The sequence below is a fragment of the Oncorhynchus tshawytscha genome, linkage group LG31, assembly GCF_018296145.1.
Source record: "Oncorhynchus tshawytscha isolate Ot180627B linkage group LG31, Otsh_v2.0, whole genome shotgun sequence".
Taxonomy (NCBI): domain Eukaryota; kingdom Metazoa; phylum Chordata; class Actinopteri; order Salmoniformes; family Salmonidae; genus Oncorhynchus; species Oncorhynchus tshawytscha.
Window position 1 is genome coordinate 22251263 of NC_056459.1, and position 22847 is coordinate 22274109.

Genomic DNA, 22847 nt, shown 5'->3' on the forward strand with positions numbered 1-22847 from the left:
TGTTTTCTCTCTCTAAGTAAGCATTTCACTGTTGTATTCGGCGCATGTGATAAATACAATTTGATTTGATTTATATCAATTAATATGCATAAAAGCGTTATGTGACTACTATGGTCCTGAGCTGCTATGTTAGGGCAAACCCTTCACCCAACTTCTGAAATTACATTTCACGCCTGTTTGTTCAATTAACTCCTTCATTCCTATAAATCAGATTCAGATGTATACAACTAGCCTGAACCCTGGATCTGTTTGGCGTGACGACCATAGGAGCTGGCAAGTCAGCATAAACAGATCAAGGATCAGTGCATTTCTGTAAATCACATTCAGATTTATGACCCAAGTGCCTAATAAGGTTCTAGACACAGTCTCTATGGCATCATGGTTTAACAGGCTAGTCTATATGACATCATGGCATAACAGCCTAGTCTATATGACATCATGGTAAAACAGGCTAGTCTATATGACATCATGGTATAATAGGCTAGTCTATATGACATCATGGTATTTTAGGCTAGTCTATATGACATCATGGTATAATAGGCTAGTCTATATGACATCATGGTACAATAGGCTAGTCTATATGACATCATGGTATAATAGGCTAGTCTATATGACATCATGGTACAATAGGTGAGTCTATATGACATCATGGTATAACAGACTAGTCTATATGACATCATGGTACAATAGGCTAGTCTATATGACATCATGGTACAATAGGCTAGTCTATATGGTATCATGGTATAACAGGCTAGTCTATATGACATCATGGTACAATAGGCTAGTCTATATGACATCATGGTACAATAGGCTAGTCTATATGACATCATGGTACAATAGGTGAGTCTATATGACATCATGGTACAATAGGCTAGTCTATATGACATCATGGTACAATAGGCTAGTCTATATGACATCATGGTATAATAGACTAGCCTATATGACATCATGGTACAATAGGCTAGTCTATATGACAGCATGGTACAATAGGCTAGTCTATATGACATCATGGTATAACAGGCTAGTCTATATGGCTATAGAATTGGGATTCATTGAACAATGAATGAACCTTAACTGAAAGCATAGGGGGAACCACCTTAATCACACCTGGCTACTAAACTATAGGAAATGACTCAAATATAAATGTATTTTGCTTGGGTTTCGTACACTAGTTAATGTTTTTTTTTTTTTTTAAATGCTACTATATAATAGCACTGGGCACATTATTTTGCTTTGTCAAAGGTCACAGTTATTTCCTCACTATATATACTGTAGTACCCAAGGCAGCGTCCCAGGTGACTTTGTGTAATGTGATCTGTAGGCAGATGGGCTGAGAGGGTGTCGGGTGAAGTTGCCCCCTAGATGTTGTTCTTGGGTCAGGTTTGCATTTTCCACAACTAATGGTTAAAGTTAGGATTAGGGAGGGGAAGCTGATCCTAAATCTCTATCTTCACCACAGAGTGGGGCTGAGGGTGAAAGACAGACTCTGACAATTGGAACCTCCAGAAGGGGAATGAATGAACCCACAGTGAGCTGCTTCCACACTGTGTGAGGACAGACGACTGGGCTGAGGAGAGGATCATATCCTGGTTAAATATTGAGCCCAGGCAATCCCTCCTCTATCTCGATCTCATGTGTCAAACAGTCGTTACCCCCCTGATAGGGAGGGAGGGAGGGAGAATAAGGGCATGATATGAATGGAGGGAGAGAGAGGAAAAGAGGAGGATGTGGACAAGGGAGGAGACAATGAGAGAGAGAGAGAGAGAGAGAGAGAGAGCGAGAGAGAGAGAGAGAGCGAGAGAGAGAGAGTGAGAGAGAGCGAGAGAGAGAGAGGTAACAGGAGACAAATAGGTGTCAAGGGGGAGGGAGAGTGGCAGGAGGGGGGAGTGATATGCCTAAGGCTAAGTGCTCATGATAACATTTCTCCCACAGCACTATTGAGCAAGCCCTCTCCAGTTCACTGATGATAACTTTCTTTGCTTATCCATGATATGACTGCCAGTTGCATTCCAATTGAAAAGCTCCATCACTCCCACAAGCAAACAGGACTGTCCGCCCTGTGGGTTTCCACACACACACACACACACACACACACACACACACACACACACACACACACACACACACACACACACACACACACACTTTAAGCTACCAAGGGGAGAACCTCTGCAGTGGGGTAGATAAGATTGGGGGAGAGTGGATTAATAAAAACATGTTGGTGCTGAGGGAGGGTAGGGCCAGGGGAGCAGGGGAGAATCCCCCAAATACAGATCACATTTCTGGGTAGAAAATCCCACCCGGCAACCCCCTGGTTCACCTGCAGTCAACAAACACTCGCTGGATTACTAAGACATCATCATCAGCCAGACAGCAACCGCAGCACCCACTCATAATAGTAGAGCAATTCAACAGAACAGCACAACAATCTTACAGAATGTGCTTACCTTGAAACTGTGTGAATTTGATCGTGCCCATCCGTTCTCCGTTCCTGAACATGACTTGGCCCTGGATAGAAAAAGAATTCAAAACACTTTTAGAACATTTGGAAATTAAAACCTCTGAGGTCTCAATGCAGAATACAATGCAATTCTTACATTGTCCATATCAGCTACCAAGTTGAAACCGAACATTGTTGGTCCTTATTTAACCAGCAAAACCATCTGAATAGTTCACCCTCTTCGGGGTACATCAAGTCCCTGGATTAAAGTAACAACGATGGGTAACAGCAGATGCAGAGGAAGCAGTAGAGACAGACGATGAAAAGAAGCTTGATTTCATTAGAATTTAGATAAACTGTTTTATTGACATGCCACTAAGTCTTGGCACATTAACAGATTTGTGTGGACAAAGAGGGGGTCTGGCACTGGGCTTCTTATTGGATTAGAAGTCTGCAAAAAATGTCTTTTTAAGATGAGGTAAACAAAATGATTGGTCAGCAGATTCATTTCCTGATATCCTTATAATCAAAGGAGTGTCAGATACCTGTCTGATTCCGTAAGGCCCTATCACACATCTTCTTTAGAGGGGCTTTTAGAAAAACATTTTGTAAGTGGAAATCTCACCATTGGATACTGAACAGACATCAATAGTCGGTACTACTACCATTAAAACCTCGACATGTCTTTGATGTCAATCCTGATGAAAGCAACTGGATACTAATGACACTCCACCTAGATCATCACTGATATTCCAAAAAACAACAATCAAGGCCAAATAAAATCACAATTATATTCAGATATTTTCTGGGGGAAAAGGTCTGTCAACTAACACATTGCTTTTCCTCCCTTATCCCTCCTGATCCATCAACACTGACCAATTAATTCGTCCAGCCATCTGCCCATAGAACTCCTTAATTAAACATTTAGCTGGATCTGGGATTATTGGCGGCTACGGAAAAAAAACAGGTGAACGAGAGAGAGAGAGAGAGAGAGAGAGAGAGAGAGAGAGAGAGAGAGAGAGTTAACATGGAGCTGATTAAAGCAGCACTGGCAGAGAGATGGAAAGGGAGGAAGGCGACAGACTGAAGGACTAATTTCGTCTCAAAAACACGCAGAGGCTTTGAAGTCAGTCGCTGGGCGGGTTTCCACCCTCTGATTGGTTCCCTGTCTTTGTTCGGCATATGTGATTGTAGCTGTCTGTGTGAGCGAGGAAGAGAGCTAGCTAAAGTGACTGCCTTCACAGACCAGGATAACTGTGGTTGGATGTTGCTAAGAGTTGTCTGTTATTGTATGGAATTGAAAGGCCCAGTGCAGTCATACTTCTGTTTTCCCTGTATTTTATATCTTATTGTACAACAGCTAATGAAACTAACACTGTAAAAGTGTGAAAACATTTGATCAGTGTTATTTCCTGATAGTTGCTGGTTGAAAACATCATCTACACAGGACCTTCTAATCAGCAGGTTTGCATGGGGGGGAGGAGTTTTGGCTTTCCATGGTGACATCATCATGCGGTAAATTGGTTATTAAACCAATACGAAAGAGAGTTCTAAACCTCTTTGCCAATAACAGCTACTTTTCAGTGTTCCCATCCCTACTCAGACCACTCTCAGACAATCCTAGCAAAATTCTTGCTTGAGAAATAGTGTTCTACTAAAAAGCCTTGTTTGCAGATTTGACAGGAAATCTATTACAGTGAGGTACTTAATTGTTACCCAGAAATGATTTGATATTAATATAAAAAGGGCGGCATTGGACCTTTAAGATGTGACTGAAAGTGTAATCTCAGAGAGTGTGCTACCTACATGTAACTGTCAAAATAAAGGGATACACAGTATATTGAAAGCAGGTGCTTCCTGAGTTTATTAAGCAATAAACATCCCATCATGCTTAGGGTCATGTATAATTATGCCCTGGTTAAGTACGTGTGTGTGTGGGAGTGAAGTGCACTTGAAAGTAGTGTTTACTATAGAAATATGAGTAAACTATGTGCAGAGCCTGTGGTCTAGCGGTAAGGCACCCAACTCCTCCGGAGACCGGGGTTAAAAAAAATATCCACAAAAATATATAGAAAACAAATATATGTCAGTATGCACAATCAATATTGGGTGTTTTATTTCTAAAACATTATATTTATATTTCACTAATTGCAGATAAATAAAATAATATTAATAGTTGTCATTATTTCTGATCAAATGTCCCTCCCACATTCTCCTGGAGCTCTGGTTGAGCTGGGGGAGGGAGGGAGTTGACCCAGACTAACAGCTCTCTCTGGGACTCAGACACCCAGCCTGTCCTTGTTGATGAGGGTGGTATCACTGCGTTTGTGGAGGTGAGATGGCGGTATCACTCTGCTACTTTGTTTCTGGAGGTGAGGAAAGGTAGGAACTGAAGAAGGAACATATTTTCCCAGACAGAGGTTCCAGTTGTGGGCTGCAGGTGTGAAAGGAGGGGGTTCCCAGGAGGGGGATCACAGCAGCCAGAGGTGATGAAATTAGGTTGCATACACACACACGTGCATACACACACACCTCTCTGTGTCCGCCTGTAAGGACTCACTGCCCTCAGGCTGTGACACCAGCCATAGGCAGGAGACACTGAGACCAATACACTGGTACAGTAGTAGCAGAACAGGCCACTGGAGTCTCAATCCCTCTAGATTTATTTGCTAAAGGTATAGCTCTTCATCCCATAATCACAGCATATTGTACTGAGAACTGTGCGTGTAACACTGCTTATGCTACTGATTAGACCTGTACACACACTGATCTGACCATGCCTATCTAGCATCACTGGGTGCGTGCAAATAGCACCCTATTCCCTATATAGTGAACTACTTTTGACCAGGGCCTCTATGGTCCCTATCCTATAGGTCCTTCCTTCTGGAAACAAAGCTCGTATTATGAGGACTCATTTGGGTTCCTGGATCCTTTCACAGCATTATAAGGCTGTGTTGAGACAATGATTTATCAATGACCCAAGCCCAGCTCAGTTAATCCCTACCATTGTGTCGTTGAGTTGTCCTAATGCTTCAGAAAATGCACATTATACCAGGGGCGTTGGAAGACACTATGTTAGTAACCTAATTTATGTCCCTCTAACTGCCCTGAATGCCTCTATTGATCCTACAGCTATTGTACGCAGTAATCATATGCATATGAACCAGTGTAACACTGTTAGCACTGAGGTGGTGTGCCCTACTAGGAAGTCCACTGTGTACAACTCATCCTGCACTAATAAAAATAACCAGAGCATGTTTACCTCTGTTAAGCTTCCCAGTAAAGCAAGAAAACAACCAAGCATTCCAGAAAAGTGTTAAAAATAGCCCACATTACCATAAGAAACAAGGTTCAGGAAATCAATAATTGGCTAGTAACAGATGACATTCATATTCTGACAATCTCTGAAACTCACTTAGATAATACCTTTGATGATACAGCGGTAGCAATACACGGTTATAAGATTTACAGAAAAATCTGAAATGCCAAAGGTGGAGGTTTAGCCCATTGGCTCAGAACAGGGCAGCACGGCTGGCTCAGAACAGGGCAGCACGGCTGGCTCAGAACAGGGCAGCACTGCTGGCCCTTGGATGTACACAGAGAGCTAACATTAATAATATGCATGTCAATCTCCCCTGGCTCAAAGTGGAGGAGAGATTGACTTAATCACTACTTGTATTTGTGAGAGTTATTGACATGTTGAATGCATCGGACACCCATGCATACCCCTCAAGACATGCCACAAGAGGTCTCTTCACAGTCCCCAAGTCCAGAACAGATTATGGGAGGCGCACAGTACTACATAGAGCCATGACTACATGGAACTCTATTCCACATCAAGTAACTCATGCCAACAGTAAAATTAGATTTAAAAAACAGATACAAATACACGTTATGGAACACATGCATAAACACTATACACACATGGATTTTGTGTTGTAGATATGTGGTAGTAGAGTAGAGGCCTGAGGGCACACACTTAATGTTGTGAAATCTGATATGAATGTACTGTAATGTTTTTAAAATGACCCCCTAATGGGGATCCATAATAAATACAAATAGAAAAAGTAATGCACTACACAGGCCAAAGGGTACTACTTGAGATCAGAACCCCTGTCTCCTCGGTTTCCTCTTCCCTCCAGGCAATAGATGAAGAGGAGGAATTCCACTGTACATGTTCATCTGTGCTGCTAACAGCCCTGGCCAAGCCCTGGAGGCTTCTCTGAGCTAATGTTTGACTTCCTCTATTGCTCTGCCACTAGACTAGATCAATAGCAGGCCGCACCCAGAGAACACATCAGACTGCCATGTGGATGGCTGTGTTCTAACCTGACACACACACAAATACACAACCAGTGCTTACACACACACACACACACACACACACACACACACACACACACACACACACACACACACACACACACACACACACACACACACACACACACACACACACACATTCAGTGTCAGTGTTTACACACACACACACAATCACACACAATCACACACACACACACACACACACACACACACACACACACACACACACACACACACACACACAATCAGTGTTTACACTCGCGCGCACGTGCACGAAACACATTTACACACAATCAGTGTGCACGCACAGGCATACAAGCATTGCGCACACACACACAGACACACAAACACACACACACACACAGACACACAAACACACACACACACACAAGCCCCACTATGTTCACTATGTAGGGATTAGAAGGGAAGGGACAGGGTGAACATACAGAAAGGAGTTTGGTTTTAGTGGTGAAACTGACTTGCCAAACTAGTACCACTTGTTGTGGTTCACGCTGGGGTAGTTATGGCAGTGAGACGGTGGCTCTCCATGTGGGTGTAGGACATGGGTGATGTGTGTGTGGGTGGTAACACAGAGCCACGATGAGGTATTGGGTATAGTGTGTGTGTTCATCATGATTCCCTGTAATGGAAATACACACCTATATGCTGACGCTTCATAAAGGCACATCAACAAACCAATGGTATTTTCTGATCTGATATGGCACTTAAATACACACAAATAACAAGCTTTTTTATAACCTCGTTCCATGTACTGTAATCCCTGTACAGTTATCAGAAGGACCAACAATCATAGTGGTGGGAAGATAAGTAATACATTACTCCAGAGTATTAGCCTCTTATAGACCTGGAGCAACTGTGGTATATTATTTCTGAAATACCACTTCAGGTATTTTTGTTAAACTGTTGTTTTTTTTGACAAGGTAAGTTGACTTGAGACCACATTCTCATTTACAGCAACAACCTGGGGAATAGTTACAGGGGGATGACTAGGTGGCTGTGATGGTTTGAGGGCCCGATTGGGAATTTAGCCAGGACATCGGAGTTAACATCCCTGCTCTTACAATAAGTGCTCTATGGGCTCTTTTGTAACCTCAGAGAGTCAGGACACCCGTTTAACGTCCCATCTGAAAGACGGCACCCTACACAGGGCAGTGTCCCCAATCACTGCCCCAGGGCATTGGGATATTGTTCTAGACCAGAGGAAAGAGTATCTCCTACTTCAACACTAATCCAACATCATCTGGTCTCCCATCCAGGGACCAACCAGGACCAACCCTGCTTAGCTTCTGAGGAAAGCCAGCAGTGGGATGCAGAGTGGTATGCGGCTGACATCACATTATGCAATACAGTGAATATGCAATGCAGCAATACAGTGAATATGCAATGCAGCAATACAGTGCGCCTTCTGTGCTGCTTTCTGAATAGATGGTAATAGTGGTGCTGTATGTTATCCCCCTGGAGACAAGCACGCACACAAACAGAGACACGCAGCTCAGGCAGCCACCCTGGCAGAGGGGCCCCCAGGGAGAAGAGGCTATCTGGGCTATCCATGTCATCCTCCCTGCCTCTGTTCTCCAGCAGCCTCCAGGGACTGGCCTACTGGCAGCCCACTTCACCCCAGAGAGGCAGAGGGAACTGGGGGAGAGAGAGGTCACAGTGGGGTGGGGGTTACGGAGAGGCTCAGGAGGACTATTGTGTACTGTAATGCCCCGAGGGAGGTCAACCTTTTCTCCGCTCTCAATACGGGTTATGACACAATCTCTCTCTCTTTTCCGCTCTACCTCTTCACCCAGCTCTCCTTCACTATTCCTCTTTCTCCCTCTATTTCTCCTTCACTATTCCTCTTTCTTCCTCTATTTCTCCTTCACTATTCCTCTTTCTCCCTCTATTTCTCCTTCACTATTCCTCTTTCTTCCTCTATTTCTCCTACACTATTCCTCTTTCTCCTTCACTATTCCTCTTTCTCCCTCTATTTCTCCTACACTATACCTCTTTCTCCCTCTATTTCTCCTTCACTATTCCTCTTTCTTCCTCTATTTCTCCTTACACACTATTTTCCTCTTTCTTTTCCTCTATTTCTCCTTCACTATTCCTCTTTCTCCCTCTATTTCTCCTTCACTATTCCTCTTTCTCCCTCTATTTCTCCTTCACTATTCCTCTTTCTCCTCTATTTCTCCTCACTTTCTCTTTCTCTCTATTTCTCCTCACTATTCCTCTTTCTCCCTCTATTTCTCCTTCACTATTCCTCTCTATTTCTCCCTCTTCTTTCTCCTTCACTATTCCTCTTTCTCCCTCTATTTTCTCCTTCACTATTCCTCTTTCTCCCTCTATTTCTCCTTCACTATTCCTCTTTCTCCCTCTATTTCTCCTTCACTATTCCTCTTTCTCCCTCTATTTCTCCTACACTATTCCTCTTTCTCCCTCTATTTCTCCTTCACTATTCCTCTTTCTCTATTTCCTCTATTTCTCCTTCACACTATTCCTCACTATTCTTTCTCCCTCTATTTCTCCTTCACTATTCCTCTTTCTCCCTCTATTTCTCCTACACATACCTCTTTCTCCCTCTATTTTCCTCTATTCTTTCTCCTCTATTTCTCCTTCACACTATTCCTCTATTTCTTTTCCTCTATTTCTCCTTCACTATTCCTCTTTCTCCCTCTATTTCTCCTTCACTATTCCTCTTTCTCCCTCTATTTCTCCTTCACTATTCCTCTTTCTCCCTCTATTTCTCCTTCACTATTCCTCTTTCTCCCTCTATTTCTCCTTCACTATTCCTCTTTCTCCCTCTATTTCTCCTTCACTATTCCTCTTTCTCCCTCTATTTCTTCTCTCTCTATTTCACTAATTTTCCCTCTATTTCTCCTCACTACTATTTTCCTCTTTCTCCCTCTATTTCTCCTTCACTATTCCTCTTTCTCCCTCTATTTCTCCTACACTATACCTCTTTCTCCCTCTATTTCTCCTTCACTATTCCTCTTTCTCCCTCTATTTCTCCTACACTATACCTCTTTCTCCCTCTATTTCTCCTTCACTATTCCTCTTTCTCCCTCTATTTCTCCTTCACTATTCCTCTTTCTCCCTCTATTTCTCCTACACTATACCTCTTTCTCCCTCTATTTCTCCTTCACTATTCCTCTTTCTCCCTCTATTTTTCCTTCACTATTCCTCTTTCTCCCTCTATTTCTCCTTCACTATTCCTCTTTCTCCCTCTATTTCTCCTTCACTATTCCTCTTTCTCCCTCTATTTCTCCTTCACTATTCCTCTTTCTCCCTCTATTTCTCCTTCACTATTCCTCTTTCTCCCTCTATTTCTCCTTCACTATTCGTCTTTCTCCCTCTATTTCTCCTTCACTATTCCTCTTTCTCCCTCTATTTCTCCTACACTATACCTCTTTCTCCCTCTATTTCTCCTTCACTATTCCTATTTCTCCCTCTATTTCTCCTTCACTATTCCTCTTTTTCCCTCTATTTCTCCTTCACTATTCCTCTTTCTCCCTCTATTTCTCCTTCACTAACCTCTTTCTCACTCTGTTTCTCCTTCGCTTTCCTCCTCTTTCTCCCTCTATTTCTCCTTCACTATTCCTCTTTCTCCCTCTATTTCTCCTTCACTATTCCTCTTTCTCCCTCTATTTCTCCTTCACTAACCTCTTTCTCACTCTGTTTCTCCTTCGATATTCCTCTTTCTCCCTCTATTTCTCCTTCACTATTCCTCTTTCTCCCTCTATTCCTCCTTCACTATTCCTCTTTCTCCCTCTATTTCTCCTACACTATACCTCTTTCTCCCTCTATTTCTCCTTCACTATTCCTCTTTCTCCCTCTATTTCTCCTTCACTATTCCTCTTTCTCCCTCTATTTCTCCTTCACTATTCGTCTTTCTCCCTCTATTTCTCCTTCACTATTCCTCTTTCTCCCTCTATTTCTCCTTCACTAACCTCTTTCTCACTCTGTTTCTCCTTCGCTTTCCTCCTCTTTCTCCCTCAATTTCTCCTTCACTATTCCTCTTTCTCCCTCTATTTCTCCTTCACTATTCCTCTTTCTCACTCTATTTCTCCTTCACTATTCCTCTTTCTCCCTCTATTTCTCCTTCACTATTCCTCTTTCTCCCTCTATTTCTCCTTCACTAACCTCTTTCTCACTCTGTTTCTCCTTCACTATTCCTCTTTCTCCCTCTATTTCTCCTTCACTATTCCTCTTTTTCTATTTCTCCTTCTACCTCTTTTCTCCTTCACTATTCCTCTTTCTCCCTCTATTTCTCCTTCACTAACCTCTTTCTCCCTCTATTTCTCCTTCACTATTCCTCTTTCTCCCTCTATTTCTCCTTCACTATTCCTCTTTCTCCCTCTATTTCTCCTTCACTATTCCTCTTTCTCCCTCTATTTCTCCTTCACTATTCCTCTTTCTCCCTCTATTTCTCCTTCACTAACCTCTTTCTCCCTCTGTTTCTCCTTCACTATTCCTCTTTCTCCCTCTGTTTCTCCTTCACTATTCCTCTTTCTCCCTCTATTTCTCCTTCACTATTCCTCTTTCTCCCTCTATTTCTCCTTCACTATTCCTCTTTCTCCCTCTATTTCTCCTTCACTAACCTCTTTCTCACTCTGTTTCTCCTTCGCTTTCCTCCTCTTTCTCCCTCTTTATTTTTTCCTCTCTGATTTTTCCTTTTTCTATTCCTCTATCTAACCATCCCTCTCAGCCTGTGGCCGTATCCTGCACACGCACACGCGTACACACACACACACACACACAAACACACACACACATCTTCTCTAACACAATTTGGTACCTGAATCGCACCGGTTTTAAGTTTGAAAAAAAGTGTTTATTAAATATTTAGAGGGGGTTGTTATAGTAGTGGTGGATTGTGTTACTAGCTCTCACAGTCACCATTCAGATTGAATGCCTAACCTTACGAATTTGGAGTTAACCTTAAACCCTTCTTAAACATGGCTACACGTCTAATTCTGACAGGTTACGGTTTGGGATAGGCTTAAAACAAAAATATAAAAAATAAACTTTCTATTGCTGGATTTGAACTTGCAACCTTTAGAATCAGAGGCAGATTCTTACGCCCATCTACCATCCCCATCCACAACACCAGACCTACTTGAAGGTAACAGCGCTCACTGTTGCCCCTAGTGGCCGGTTTCCACATCATCTCCCAACGTCCTCAGACATGGATGGATGTTTTTCACGCTCAACATTTTCCCTTGTGTATCAAGAATGGTTCACCCCCCAAAGGACATCCAGCCAACTTGACACAACTGTGAGAAGATTTGGAGTCAACATGGGCTAGCATCCCTGTGGAACGCTTTCGACTTGTAGAGTCCATGCCCTGACGAATTGAGGCTGTTCTGAGGGCAAAGGGGGGGGGTGCAACTCAATATTAGGAAGGTGTTCCTAATGTTTGGTATACTCAGTGTATTATATTTCTGTTATTCATTATAATATTAATAACACATGTTCCCTAATGAATCACCATTACCCTTCCTCATGTCAAAGCAAGCCATGTCCCAGGCAGAATGGCCTATACAAACCAGGAGTCTATCTCCTGTTTCTGTAATGTGAGGCAGAATGGCCTATACAAACCAGGAGTCTATCTCCTGTTTCTGTAACGTGAGGCCGAATGGCCTATACAAACCAGGAGTCTATCTCCTGTTTCTGTAATGTGAGGCCGAATGGCCTATACAAACCAGGAGTCTATCTCCTGTTTCTGTAATGTGAGGCCGAATGGCCTATACAAACCAGGAGTCTATCTCCTGTTTCTGTAATGTGAGGCCGAATGGCCTATACAAACCAGGAGTCTATGTCCTGTTTCTGTAATGTGAGGCCGAATGGCCTATACAAACCAGGAGTCTATCTCCTGTTTCTGTAATGTGAGGCAGAATGGCCTATACAAACCAGGAGTCTATCTCCTGTTTCTGTAATGTGAGGCAGAATGGCCTATACAAACCAGGAGTCTATCTCCTGTTTCTGTAACGTGAGGCAGATTAATGATTAAATTCACCCTCTAGACAGGACACTAGTCTATCTCCTGTTTCTGTAACGTGAGGCAGATTAATCATTAAATTCACCCTCTAGACAGGACACTACTAGTCTATCTCCTGTTTCTGTAACGTGAGGCAGATTATTGTTAAGTACACTCTTATATCAGGAAAAGTCCATTGACTCACCGTGACGCCATAGAAGTTGGTTTCGTTCATGACGTCCAGCACCAGCCTGCCCACCTCCCGGTCGTCCACGGTGAAGTTGTGGTACATGTCCTGCCTCTCCTTGTGCTGCAGTAAATCCATGACGCGGGTCAGGGTCTTAGCTATCACCCAGATCCCATCGTAGGCGAAGCCATGGTACTTCGAGGGCTCCACTCCCTTCTGCTGCAGCTCTTTACTGTACTCCCTCTCGTACTCCTTAGGTGTCTGGATGTAGAGAGAGAGAGGATAGTCATTTAATCAACATCCTACTCCTTAGGTATCTGGATGTAGAGAGAGAGAGGATAGTCATTTAATCAACATCCTACTCCTTAGGTGTCTGGATGTAGAGAGAGAGAGGATAGTCATTTAATCATCATCCTACTCCTTAGGTGTCTGGATGTAGAGAGAGAGAGGATAGTCATTTAATCATCATCCTACTCCTTAGGTGTCTGGATGTAGAGAGAGAGAGGATAGTCATTTAATCATCATCCTACTCCTTAGGTGTCTGGATGTAGAGAGAGAGAGGATAGTCATTTAATCATCATCCTACTCCTTAGATGTCTGGATGTAGAGAGAGAGAGAGGATGGTCATTTAATCATCATCCTACTCCTTAGGTGTCTGGATGTAGAGAGAGAGAGGATAGTCATTTAATCATCATCCTACTCCTTAGGTGTCAATCTAGGGGGAAAGAGGGGATAATCAATTCATCAATATGTTACTTCTTAGTTGTCTGAATCTAGGGAAAGAGTTTAGATAGGACTGTGTCCCTAATGGCACCCTATCCCCTACATAGTGCACTACTTTTTACCAGAGCACTATGGACCTGGTCAAAAGTAGCACACTATAAAAGGAAAGCAGGGTGCCATTTTGGACGCAGGTGTAGACTAAATAGCATGTTCAATGGAACGCTCACCCTTCCAGAGATGCCCTTGACCTGTTTCGCGCTGAGCGGTTCAAAGTCCACAGCAATGTATCCCTCCATAGCGGTTAGCAGCTTCCTGGTGGTGCAGTTGGTGGAGTTGGCCTGCTCCCACCAGTTCCCCTGGTACCAGCCTGGTATGATCCACTGGTACTTACTACCATACATGTTCAGGTTGTATGCCTGGGGGAGGGATGTTCAGTTAGTACGCACACAGGCATGTTGACGTAAACACACACCACACACAAGAACACACCTTCAATACCAATCAATAATGTCAATATAAATAGGCTTTCAGCTTTTACTGAAGCTCATTATGGATATCACACCACACATCTGCAGCCCCCATGACAACTTGATGTGTGTGTGTGTGTGCGTGTGCGTGTGCGTGTGTGTGTGTGTGTGTGTGTGTGTGTGTGTGTGTGTGTGGAACAATACTCACACAGCAGAATACTTTGGAGGCCAGATTCTCATCAAACTGTCCGATAATGATCCTCACATCATTATCCTATAGAGATGACATAACAAACAGGAGATATGTCAGTCTTACACTATAAGCGGCTAAAGAGATGTGTCAGTCTTCCACTACAACCAGCTAAAGAGATGTGTCAGTCTTCCACTACAACCAGCTAAAGAGATGTGTCAGTCTTCCTCTACAACCAGCTAAAGAGATGTGTCAGTCTTCCTCTACAACCAGCTAAAGAGATGAGTCAGTCTTCTTCTACAACCAGCTAAAGAGATGTGTCAGTCTTCCACTACAACCAGCTAAAGAGATGTGTCAGGCTTTCACTACAACCAGCTAAAGAGATGTGTCAGTCTTCCTCTACAACCAGCTAAAGAGATGAGTAAGTCTTCCTCTACAACCAGCTAAAGAGATGAGTCAGTCTTCCTCTACAACCAGCTAAAGAGATGAGTCAGTCTTCCTCTACAACCAGCTAAAGAGATGTGTCAGTCTTCCTCTACAACCAGCTAAAGAGATGAGTAAGTCTTCCACTACAACCAGCTAAAGAGATGAGTAAGTCTTCCTCTACAACCAGCTAAAGAGATGTGTCAGTTTTCCTCTACAACCAGCTAAAGAGATGTGTCAGTCTTCCACTACAACCAGCTAAAGAGATGTGTCAGTCTTCCACTACAACCAGCTAAAGAGATGTGTCAGTCTTCCTCCACAAGCAGCTAAAGAGATGTGTCAGTCTTCCACTACAACCAGCTAAAGAGATGTGTCAGTCTTCCACTACAAGTGAAAGAGAAATGATTGGCTACAAGAGAAGCTAATCATTAGCAGTAGTTATATCACAATACTGCATGTTGCATAATATACATATTCTATGCAAATATCACCACATTAAGTATTCCTAAACAAAAGAAATAGCTGTTGTAGCGTGAGTATTTGATTGTGTATTGAAATTAAACATGTGATATAGGCACTTTAAAGATGTACAATCTTAATTTGACCAGTTTCTCACAGAGGGAAAATAATCCTGCAGCAAAAGGAAATGTGAATTGTTATGTAGATTATAAATAATGAACATTTGTGTAGGTTTTGATGCATTTTGAGATAAGATGAATAAATTCTGACAATTTAAAGTGGAATTTACAAACTTACAAACTGCGCAGGAATATTGATTGTGATTAAATTACTTATTTGTTATTATTCAATTCCAACCAGTCATTTGAAGATTATCACATCAGTGTGATTTTCACCTCATCAGTGATGTGTAAGGACAACAGGGAACTGGCCTGCTGATGTGGGTGGTGTTCTTTGTTCCAAATGGCACGCTATTTCCTTAACAATAGTGCACAACTTTCAACCATGACCATATGGCTCTGATCAAAAGTAGTGCACTATAAAGGGAATAGGGTGCCATTTAGGATGCACTTGGGGTGTTTCTTAGCTGGCTATAGGGCAGAGGTCAGGCAAACAGGCAGCAATATCACAGGCAGCAACTATCCACCAATGACAACTCAGCCATTACTGTCAACAGTGAGAATTGTTTCCTATCCACTGGGCCAGAAGGAGAGATCTGCATTGAATTGAGAGCACATACTAGCTGATTAGGTTAGTAAATCATTTACCAGCTCTTCTGTAGGAGCATTGGAGGTTCCCGGGTCTCCATCCGAGAAGAGCAATCTGTCACTACTCTGTGTTGGTGGTGCACTGCATAGACTGCCCCAACCCATACAATCACACACAAACCATTCGATTCATCTTGAAACCGGAAGGCCATGACTGAAAGTGAAGCTTGACTCAGGTGCCGGACTCTACAAGTCTATCAAAACACTGCTCAGAGCAAGACTCAAGCTGTATCTCAAATTTCCCCCTATTCCCTATGGGCCCCGGTCAAATGTAGTGCACTATGTACAGAAGGGAATAGGGTGCCATTTAGGAAGCAACTTAAGCCAAAGGCATCAAGTCTAGAAAAGGTCCGTTTTGACTGATGAAGGATTTCTATGAGGATTTCTTGAACCATAGCAACAGTGAATGGTCTTTTCTATTGCCAACAATACATTACATTACACTGTTCATTTAGTGAAAAAGCATAGATTGTCTAGTGACCCTGGTCAATATCTGTCAAGTAATGCAATAAACAATCATAGACTTTCTCTGAAATATACAACATTGATATATCATCGATATGCCCGCTATCATTGTGACATGCTATGGGTGCTTTATAACATTTGTATAGATCTCGTGGCTATACAGGCCAAAGCATTTTCGATGTTGCCCGCTATGCATTTTCCAATGGTTGACTGAAATGTAGGTAGAGGGTGGCTACTATATGGGACAGAAATTAATTTGGTCAAAAACCTTTCATTTCCCTTTGCGCCATAATGAAATAATCTTCCTTAGAGTCCATAATTGCTGTGACAAAAACAATTTATACATTTCTTCCTCAACATAAATGATTTTGCCATCAGTGAAATTACTTAACAGTATTACAGTATTTATGCTGCAGTAGTTTATGTGTCGGGGGGGCTGGGGTCAGTTTGTTATATCTGGAGTACTTCTCCTGTCCTATTCGGTGTCCTGTGTGAATCTAAGTGTGCGTTCTCTAATTCTCTCCTTCTCTCTTTCTTTCTCTCTCTCGGAGGACCTGAGCCCTAGGACCATGCCCCAGGACTACCTGACATGATGACTCCTTGCTGTCCCCAGTCCACCTGGCCATGCTGCTGCTCCAGTTTCAACTTCCACCTGACTGTGCTGCTGCTCCAGTTTCAACTGTTCTGCCTTATTATTATTCGACCATGCTGGTCATTTATGAACATTTGAACATCTTGGCCATGTTCTGTTATAATCTCCACCCGGCACAGCCAGAAGAGGACTGGCCACCCCACATAGCCTGGTTCCTCTCTAGGTTTCTTCCTAGGTTTTGGCCTTTCTAGGTAGTTTTTCCTAGCCACCGTGCTTCTACACCTGCATTGCTTGCTGTTTGGGGTTTTAGGCTGGGTTTCTGTACAGCACTTTGAGATATCAGCTGATGTACGAAGGGCTATATAAATCAAATCAAATCAAATTTATTTATAAATCAATTTGATTTGATTTTGATTTGATTTGACTTAACTTCAACTGTAAAAGTCCATACATTTCTGTGAAGTAAAACAACCGAAAATGTCACTCAGTCAGAGTTTCTAAACCATACTGTACTGTCTTTGAGTCAGTCATGTGCCTGGTCTAAATAACAAACTGGCTAGTTTGCCTAGTTTGAGAAGTGTGGGCTGTACGTTGATCCTGCTTCTCTGATTGGATAGAGTGAAGCTGTATTTCTCCATCCACTCACTTCATAATTTCACCCGATCACTCTTCCTCATATGTTCTTGGTCTGATCATTTAGATTGCTGCTGCCACCTACTATGATTAATCACACCGTAAGGGCGGTTTGCTATCAAGCTATCAATGTGCAAAATATCTACCAAGTGGGCCAAGGTTAGGGAAAAAATATGAAACTAACATACATTCTGACTGAGTGAAAGCAAACTTGGCTGCCTGCTGGAAGTTGATGACACTCAGACACAGACACACACACACACACACACGCACCCCTATGTGTGTTGTTCCTGCAGCTTTTTTGGAGGGCATAGGGCCTCCCAACTGGTGGCCAAGTGGGTGGGCCTATGCCCTCCAAGTCCCCTCAACGGCTGCACCCCTGCCTCGTCATGTGAAATCCATAGATTAGGGCCTTTAGGGCAATTTATTTAAATGTACAGATTTTCTTATATGAACTGTAACTCAGTAAAATCTTTGAAATTGTTTCATGTTGCATTTAATTAAAACACTTCCATTTTTTCAGTATATGTTAATTAGATTGAAGCACGGGTGCGTCAATCGACTGTAGGGGGCCACCCTGCCCCACAATACCTACAATGTTGCATTGGACTGTACTCAGAGCCAGAGTGCATGCTGGGAGCAAGCAGAATAGTTGGAGCTTTTGTGTGGACAACTCTGCTTTGAAGCCACTTTTCTTTTTCAGAACCCCTTTGGCTCGGGTTGAACCTGGATCTCGCTGGGCTCTGGTCCTCCTGGGCCTGAATGGTGCCGCTGTTCCCTGGAGGAAGGCACTTAACCAAAATGACTCCAGCTGTTAGGGAAGTGGAGATGGACAATTCCAGCACAGAGAGACCTGGCACCATTCACCATGCTCTGTTCCTGGACCCAGGGGAAAATTGGGCTTCATACTGTATTTGGTTCCACGATGTGAAAAATGGGCCCCGGACTAGAGGTCTCCGAGTTTCAGTGTGACAATTCTCAATACTGGTTTGTAATTGACATGTGGTGCTAGTTGCAGGTGGAACTGTTACACATAGCTACCGTACTTTAACTTCTTGGTGACAGGGGGGCAGTATTGAGTAGCTTGGATGAATGTGCCCAGAGTAAACCACCTGCTACTATGTCCCAGATTCTAATATATGCATATTATTAGTAGTATTGGATAGCAAAGACTCTGAAGTTTCTAAAACTGTTTGAATGATGTCTGTGAGTATAACAGAACTCATATGGCAGGCGAAACCCTGAGAAAAATCCAACCAGGAAATGGGAAATCTGAGGTTTGTAGGTTTTCAACTCTTTGCTATTCCAATATACAGTGTAAATGGGGTCATATTGCACTTCACAAGGCTTCCACTAGATGTCAACAGTCTATAGAACTTTGTTTGAGGCTTCTACTATGAAGGGGGGCTGAATGAGAGCGGATTGAGCCAGGTGTCTGGCAGAGTGCCACAGGCTCGTGAAGAAACAAAATAAAAAACTGAAATAAGTATTCACACCCCTTACTCAGCACTTTGTTGAAGCCCCATTGGCAGCGATTACAGCCTCATCTTCTTGGGTATGATGCTACAAGCTTGGCACACCTGTATTTGGGGAGTTTCTCCCATTCTTGTCTGCAGATCCTCTCAAGCTCTGTCAGGTTGGACGGGGAGCGTCACTGCACAGCTTTTTTGTCTTGGCTGTGTGCTTAGGGTCGTTGTCCTGTTGGAAGGTGAACCTTCGCCCCAGTCTGAGGTCCTGAGCGCTTTGGAGCAGGTTTTCATCAAGGAACTTTCTGTACTTTGCTCTGTTCATCTTTCCCTCGATAATGACTAGTCTTGCAGCCCCTGCTGCTGAAAAACATTCCCACAGCATGATGCTGTCACCACCATGCTTCACCGTAGGGATGATGCCAGGTTTTCTCCAGACGTGACGCTTAGCATTCAGGCCAAAGAGTTTCATTTTGGTTTCATCAGACCAGAGAATCATGTTTCTCATGGTGTGAGAGTAATTTAGGTACCTTTTGACAAACTCTAAGCGGGCTGTCATGTACCTTTTACTGAGTGGCTTCCGTCTGGGCACTCTACCATGAAGCCTGGTTGGTGGAGTGCTGCAGAGATGGTTGTCCTTCTGGAAGGTTCTCCCATCTCCACAGAGGAACTCTGGAGTGTTGTCAGAGTGACCATCGAGTTTTTGGTCACCTCCCTGACAAAGGCCCTTTTCCCCCGATTGCTCAGTTTGGTGGCTCTTGGTGGTTCCAAACTTCTTCCATTTAAGAATGATGGAGGCCACTGTGTTCTTGGGGACCTTCAAAGCTGCAGATTGGTTTGGTACCCTTCCCCAGATTTGTGCCTCGACACAATCCTGTCTCGGAGCTCTATGGCCAATTCCTTCGACCTCATGGCTTGGTTTTTGCTCTGACATGCACTGTCAACTGTGAGACCTTATATAGACAGGTGTGTGTCTTTCCAAACAATATCCAATCAATCGAATTTACCACAGGTGAACTCCAATCAAGTTGTAGAAACATCTCAAAGATGATCAATGGAAACAGGATGCAACTGAGCTCAATTTCGAGTCTCATAGCACAGAGTCTAAAATAAGGTATTTTGTTTTTTAATTTTTAATACATTTTCAAAAGTTTAGAAAAACCTGTTTTTGCTTCGTCATTGCGGGGTATTGTGTGTAAATTGATGAGAAAAATAAATAATTTAATCCATTTTAGAATAAGGCTGTAGTTGTAACAAGATGTGGAAAACGTACAGGGGTCTGAATACTTTCCTTATGCACCATATATTATCCCCAGCCTCACCTCATACAACAAAACATTCACCCACATCCATTTAAATGTATACAGTGTGTACATTCACAAACAGGACTGGAGACTGTTGAAGACCCCTGCTCTAACAGTAAGGTATTAGGTCAGTATACATACCAGATCCATTGTCATCGAACAACTGGATTAGGCTGATGGGAACTAAACAAAGAGGTATGATACTGATGTGTGAGTGTACACATTCTCATACTCGTCCCCCATGGGAATCAAACCCACGACCCTAGCGTTGCAAGTGTCATGCTCTACCAAGTGAGACACACAGTAGCTCCCAAATGGCACTCTTTCCTATAGGCCCTGGCCAAACATAGTACACTATGAAGTGAACAGGGTACCATTTGTGACGCAACTTTCAATATCAGGCTACAAAGTGTTGGAGAAGCTATTAATGTCACAAAATAACACAAATAGCAGAATTGGTTATCGCAGTGTCCTGTTTTCATTTTCAGTTGTATCTTTAGTTGATGAAGTGGTAATTCCATTGAAGATGTTGGATGTTAGATGTTATGTGCATGTGGGGAATGTAATATAGCTGGGGTTTATTCATTAGTGAACAACGTAGCAAACCGTAGCAAACCGTAGCAAAAAGTTTTGAAACCGAAAATGCTTTTTATTAAAACAAGCATTTCTTATTGGACAAGTTAAGGTTAATCTCTCCCTGTTGAGGAGCTAACTCTCTGTTCTTAATCCATCCTGAGGAGCTGTACAGTGAGTGAGTGAGTGAGTGAGTGAGTGAGTGAGTGAGTGAGTGAGTGAGTGAGTGAGTGAGTGAGTGAGTGAGTGAGTGAGTGAGTGAGTGCGTGCGTGCGTGCGAGAGAGAGAGACAGATGGAATGAAAGAGAGAAAGAAAGGGTTTGAATGTGAGAAAGAGAGAGAATGAGAGAGAGAGACAGATGGAAAGTGCAGAGAGGAGACAGAGTGTGTGTGTGTGTATGTGAAAGAGAGAGCGAGAGAGAGAGAGAGAGAGAGAGAAAAAAGAGAGGGAAGACAGATTGTGTGAATGGGAGATTAAAAGGAAGAACAAGCCACACAGCTACAAAGAAACAGCCCCTGTACAATACAGTCCCTATCTAATGGTGGTTATCTGTTTCAGCACCGTGGACAGCATCTGACTGCTGTTCTCTCTCTAGGAATATTAATCACTACTATAGAAGTAAACTACAGTCTATTAGTGGCTATTAGCGGCTACACACATCAACCGAATGGAGAAATGATACAGGAGCTAACAAATCGGGTGTCAGAGCCGTCACAGCCCGTCACATCCCAGAAAGAGGACTTTAAGATATTGCAAAGCAGTACGAATAATCATTTTCATTTTAACTCTGATCAAGGACCAGGGTGTCAGCTTAAAATGTCAGCTTCACACACATACATGTATATTTTAAGAAGGCTCATCGTTCACATTCTCTGTGTGTGTGTATGTGTGCATGCGTGTACGTGTGTGTGTGGCAGTTTGAGGCTTTGCCATCTCTTATGTGATGTGAGTTGATTAGAGAGCTGAGAGGACTGTGGAGTGAGGGCCTTAGACATGTGTTGTGAGAGCTGAGAGGACTGTGAAGTGAGGGCCATAGACAGTGCTGTGAGAGCTGAGAGGACTGTGGATTGAGGGCCATAGACAGTGCTGTGAGAGCTGAGAGGACTGTGGATTGAGGGCCATAGACAGTGCTGTGAGAGCTGAGGGGCCTGGGGTGTGAGGGCCTTAGACACGTGTTGTGAGAGCTGAGAGGCCTGGGGGTGTGAGGGCCTTAGACACGTGTTGTGAGAGCTGAGAGGCCTGGGGGAGTGAGGGCCTTAGACACGTGTTGTGAGAGCTGAGAGGCCTGGGGGAGTGAGGGCCTTAGACACATGTTGTGAGAGCTGAGAGGCCTGGGGGAGTGAGGGACTAAAAGGAAAACTTTTTCAACTTCATATTCATCATCTCCAGCACCACCCCAACATCAACATCTGTGATGCGTTTCTATATTTTGTAGTAAAAAAAGATTGAGGGAGAGAAGGGTTTCCAATGACATCATCAGTGTGACTCGTGTGATTTTGACCAGCTGTGAGTAGGCATTGTCTACTAATTGCATACTAATTGTCTACTATTTGGTTGATGATTTCCCAGAAAACACTTGGTGTTGGAGATGATGAAAATGAAGTTGACATTTTTTTATTTCCCGTTATAATCAGACATTGCAGATCCACTTTGGGTTCACGGGGTCACAGCAAGTGTGTGAGTGTGAGAGATAGACAGAGAGAGTTTGTGTGTGTGTGTGTGTGTGTGTGTGTGTGTGTGTGTGTGTGTGTGTGTGTGTGTGTGTGTGTGTGTGTGAGAGAGAGAGAGAGAGAGAGAGAAAGAGAGAAAGAGAGAGAGAGAGAGAGAGAGAGAGAGAGACAGACACCAGTG

At 43.2% G+C, this 22847-nt stretch overlaps 1 protein-coding gene across 1 annotated transcript in view; it reads right to left on the minus strand.

Moving 5' to 3' along the window:
• LOC112229230 (gamma-aminobutyric acid type B receptor subunit 2-like) overlaps positions 1–22847 on the minus strand; it is a 363149-nt gene that overhangs the window by 125168 nt on the left and 215134 nt on the right. The window contains exons 5-8 of the mRNA XM_042310315.1: positions 14332–14397; positions 13884–14072; positions 12952–13194; positions 2448–2508 (exon numbers count right to left, since the gene is read on the minus strand). Coding sequence (XP_042166249.1) covers positions 2448–2508; positions 12952–13194; positions 13884–14072; positions 14332–14397 — 559 coding nt within the window. The remainder of the gene's footprint in view (positions 1–2447; positions 2509–12951; positions 13195–13883; positions 14073–14331; positions 14398–22847) is intronic.